Source organism: Elaeis guineensis, chromosome 10 (genome assembly GCF_000442705.2).
Source record: "Elaeis guineensis isolate ETL-2024a chromosome 10, EG11, whole genome shotgun sequence".
Lineage (NCBI taxonomy): Eukaryota > Viridiplantae > Streptophyta > Magnoliopsida > Arecales > Arecaceae > Elaeis > Elaeis guineensis.
The window spans coordinates 17,685,442-17,689,646 of record NC_026002.2 but is presented as its reverse complement, the minus strand read 5'-3'; the positions used below and the strand labels follow the sequence as shown (position 1 = coordinate 17,689,646).

General features: G+C 42.7%; 1 protein-coding gene across 1 annotated transcript; it reads right to left on the bottom strand.

Moving 5' to 3' along the window:
* Positions 1-4,205, bottom strand: LOC140851959 (oryzain alpha chain-like). Its single transcript, XM_073244434.1, has 5 exons — positions 3,649-4,205; positions 3,042-3,277; positions 2,800-2,940; positions 836-1,285; positions 1-347 (listed from the first exon to the last, which is right to left on the bottom strand). Exons 1-5 carry the CDS (start codon positions 4,130-4,132, stop codon positions 249-251), a joined length of 1,410 nt encoding a protein of 469 aa, XP_073100535.1. The 5' UTR covers positions 4,133-4,205; the 3' UTR covers positions 1-248.

Here is a 4,205-nt window from a genome sequence, read left to right as displayed (position 1 = left end):
TGGTGGGAAACAATACAGCTCATTAAAACAACATCTGAATCCAGTTGAATTAATCTACATGATTATAAAAGCAAAGTGTTATAAAAATGTTGTTTAATTAATCTGACAACTGACAGATATATCTACAAGAGCTTCTGATTATCATCAAATAGGCCAGGAACAGCTCTCTAATTCATGACGAGCGCACAGGCGTCGAGTACCAATTCCATCACTTCCATACTTCTTCGTGCGCGATAAACAATGCATTCTCAAGCACTGCTCCTCTCGCCTTGAGCACCAAAGTAAGCCCAATATGGCTTTGCAGGAATGCGTTTCGTAGCCTTCACTCCCAGTGGGTTGTTCTTGCTCTGTGTGTCAAACCAAATGACATAATTAGAAAAAACAAAGGGGTCAGTGCGAAAAAGGTTACCTAAAAACATATATACATTCACATCAAGTTTGAAAGTCACTATATCATGTTATAGGAAAAAAGTATCAGGTCTGCGAAATAGGACAGATATGTTGCAATTTCTCAAAATAAGGATGGATGTATGGTAATGTGAAGGGATAACTTCCTATTGGTTGGTCATCTGAAAATTAAATTATGAGAAGACAGTCTAGTAGCGTTTGTCAACCAGCAGAGAATAAAGAACTGAGACTGCAAAAATGAAAATGGGAAGCTCTGATCTATGCCACTCAGCCTGACCATGGATCAGGCCTCAGATGATTTCGCCAAGAAATCATCCAAATTATCAGCAAGGGATTTAAATTTCACTCTGCTGATGAGGATGATTTCAGACTAGGATGCATAATGAGTAGAAAGCATGAAAACTTATTTTCCAAGGTAGGGAGTTACCACTAGGCAAGTTCCTTCCTGAACATTGCAAATGGGATAGTCATGAGGGCAGCAGCTATAGTGGTCTTCACAGCAGGTTGCACCCTCAAGTGGGCAGCATCCCCATGCAAAGCAGTAGCTTCCAAATTCATAGACACAGCAGCATGTCATGCTTTCTGGGCAGGAATAGTAGCTATCACAAACAGTCGGAGGCTTCGAAGGGGAAGGAGGTGATGGACCAGGATTGGGCGGGTTCTGGCCATTCTTTATGGGATATGATGCCTCCATTGCAATACCACACTTGCCTGTGGCTGAATTAATATTGCGCTCCATCCTTATGTACCCAGATTCTCCCCAATCTGATCCCCATGAGTTCTTCACAATCCAGTAGTACTTGCCATTCTCACTGCCATAACCTATCGCAGTTACACCATGGTCCAGCTCAGTCCCACAGTATCCAGTGAATATTCCCTGAGTTCAAAGGAAAATAAATAAAGATCAGGGGAAACACATTTAAGTCACAAACAAGCAACCAGAGGATCATATGTTCAATAATCTATTTGTCTTTTATGTAATTCAGATGTCATCTTATATGTAATTTAGATGTCTCATTACAATAAAAAATTTGACGTGATCTATGAAGTGTAGAGAATAATTATGCAATCAGTCCATATTAAGGTGCTCTGCATCCAGTAATGGATCAGATGAGCTTGTTAATATAGATAATGACCCTGACAATTCTGGATAAGCTAAACTTACAAGTAAAATGAATACGTTAGCAAGAAAAACATAAAGGCATGGGGTCTCTGTTTGCTGCTGAGAAAACTTTGTCGACAAGGAAAAGATCGAGGACAAGTTTGTACTTTCTGAAAGTTCAAGATGCCATGTGACTATAGTGCAAGCTGGGATGGAATGGACAGCCAAATTTGACTATTGAACAACAGCCTGCTAGGTGCAGCCACAACATGCAAATCGTTACACAACACACCAAAAGAACAGAAAGCCTATTACAGAATACTGAAAGTTTCAATTATACATCTCAAAATAAGAAATAGCTCCAAGAGGAATCCCTTGACCAAACTATGAAATCCAAGATTGCAAAACTTCTGGTGTTAATTTTGAATTTTATAGACCGTAGAGCAAAGACGGAATACGCTATAACTATCATTATACCTTTTCAGAAAAATGAATAACCAATTTAAATATACTTAATCACCTAATAAGTGGGCATTATAAATCAGTGTTGATGAATATATCAAGGATGGAAGTTGTACTTGTACATCTAGTTGAACTTTAACATGATTTGGGCTTTCATGTCCAAGACATTCTTTGATCCATGATTCTTGATTGAAATATATAGTAGACAACTTGTAAATCATTAATAATGATCACTAATAGTTAGCAATCTTATGGACATGGAGGAGGGTAAAACATGGCAACTGAAATCCACAACCATGACGTTAACAACCAGCAAAGCATGGACCAATATACTTGCAGAATAGCTGACACTTCGCAAATTTCAGCGAAGATACTGACATAATAAACTGCCTAATATAAAGACCAAAAAGGTAAAGAAGATTCTTCCCATGCTTACATTTCAAGGATCTGCATAATGTACTATATGGTGGAAAGTCCTTTCATTCTTACATCTCAGTCCTTTGCAAAACTTTGCATACAGCTGATCCAACAAGCATTGGATCATGTTAAATAAGCTAAACTCAAAATGCTTCAAAGATCTTGGCAGAAAATTGATTATTTTTATAAGCCACATCCATTACACTAAATTATACTTGCAATCGCCATAAGAGTTTTTTTCTAGGATAATCATGGACGCTCTATGCAGCAATTCATGTATAGGGGGCAGAATTAACAACTAAATTATTGCTTTTGATAAACTATATGACACGGCACGTAAATCCAAATACATAGAAAACGGTTGTTCAAATCCAACAACGTAACGTTATGTTGCATGCTTAGAAACTTACCGATTCATAAAGTTGGAATGCCCTGCCACCAGCTTCAATAGCAACACTAACAGGTTGGTTTGCTACTGCCTTCTGCAGAGATTTCTCATCGTTAATCGGAACATCCTCGTATGAATCGATGGTAACAACATGTGCATTCTTCTGCAGCACCACAAAGTAAAACACCCCATCAAAATTATAACCAAGGAAGAAATAACAGAGGCCGAAATACCGACATATGAGAAGATGAATCAGCAAGTTACCCTATACTGGTCACAGCTACCATCCCGGCCCGTGTAAGGGTAGTCCTCATCGGTATCAATCCCCCCGTTGCTGATGATGAACTCGAATGCATAATCCATGAGCCCCCCATTGCAGCCCTGGTTATAGTAGGTGTCACAGTCAACCAGCTCTTGCTCCGACAGCGATATCAGATCGCCGGTCACGATGTGGTTGATCCCCTCCACCGCTGCAATGGTTGAGAATGCCCAGCAGCTCCCTACAACACCATAACAGAACACAGAAACACCATCAGATCTCCAATTCTTCTTCACTTCCTTTACTGACACAATAATTTTACAGTGTATCCACACCTTTACATTCTTACTCACACACAGTTTAGCAGCTTAGTAGAAATCATCAACCAACAAAAAATTCCAAGTATAATAGCAGATCTAAAGAAATGAGTAAGCAAGCTTAGAACTGATCGGAATTAGCTAATGGACAAAAAAAAAAAAAAGACTTTCCGGCGACAAAATGACCAAAAAACCCTTATATAGAGAAGCAAGGATCTAGCGACCTAACCGTCAACTGGGAGGGCAAAATGGTAATAAAGTTGCCGGGCTAAGGAAAAGGAAAGAAGATACGGACCGCAACTGCCTTGGTCTTTGACATCCACGACCGCGCCCTTGTCCCTCCAATCGATGGAGTCCGGTAGGTCGTCGCTGGAGCGGAACCGGTACCGGTTGCTGCCGACGGTGGAGTTCCGGCGGCGGCGGGAGCCGGCGGTCCGGACGCCGAGGTAGGTGGAGCGGTACTCTTCGTTGGTGAGGTCGGCGAAGCGGGTGAGGCCGAGGCGGAAGGAGTACTTGCCGGCGTTGGCGGCGGCGTTGTGCTGGTCGATGAAGCGGAGGTTATCGCGGAAGATCTCGAGGCGTTGCTCGTCCTCGTCGAGCGCGTTGTAGGACCGGGCGTGCTGCGCCTTCCAGGCCTGGTAGAGACGGTGGACCTCATCGTCGCTCCTCTCCCCATAACTCAGGATGGACATGCTGGCGGAGGAGGAGACGGCGGCGGTGGAGGCCAGGGCCAGGAGGAGGAGGAGGGCGGCGGCCACGGGCGAGGAATCGGGACCCATGGCGCTGGATTTGAATGGGGAGGGGGCGAACGGGGAGGTAAAAATGGGATTTTTTTGGGTGGAAGAGGAAGAA

What these genes read in the sequence shown, in the direction of transcription:
- LOC140851959 (XM_073244434.1), bottom strand. Translation starts at nt 4,132, where the DNA reads ATGGGTCCCGATTCCTCGCCCGTGGCCGCCGCCCTCCTCCTCCTCCTG. An exon ending in GTAGCTGTGACCAGTATAGG is followed by an intron (nt 2,941 to 3,041) that starts GTAACTTGCTGA and finishes GTGGTGCTGCAG; the next exon opens with AAGAATGCACATGTTGTTAC. An exon ending in AGGAAGGAACTTGCCTAGTG is followed by an intron (nt 348 to 835) that starts GTAACTCCCTAC and finishes TTTGACACACAG; the next exon opens with AGCAAGAACAACCCACTGGG.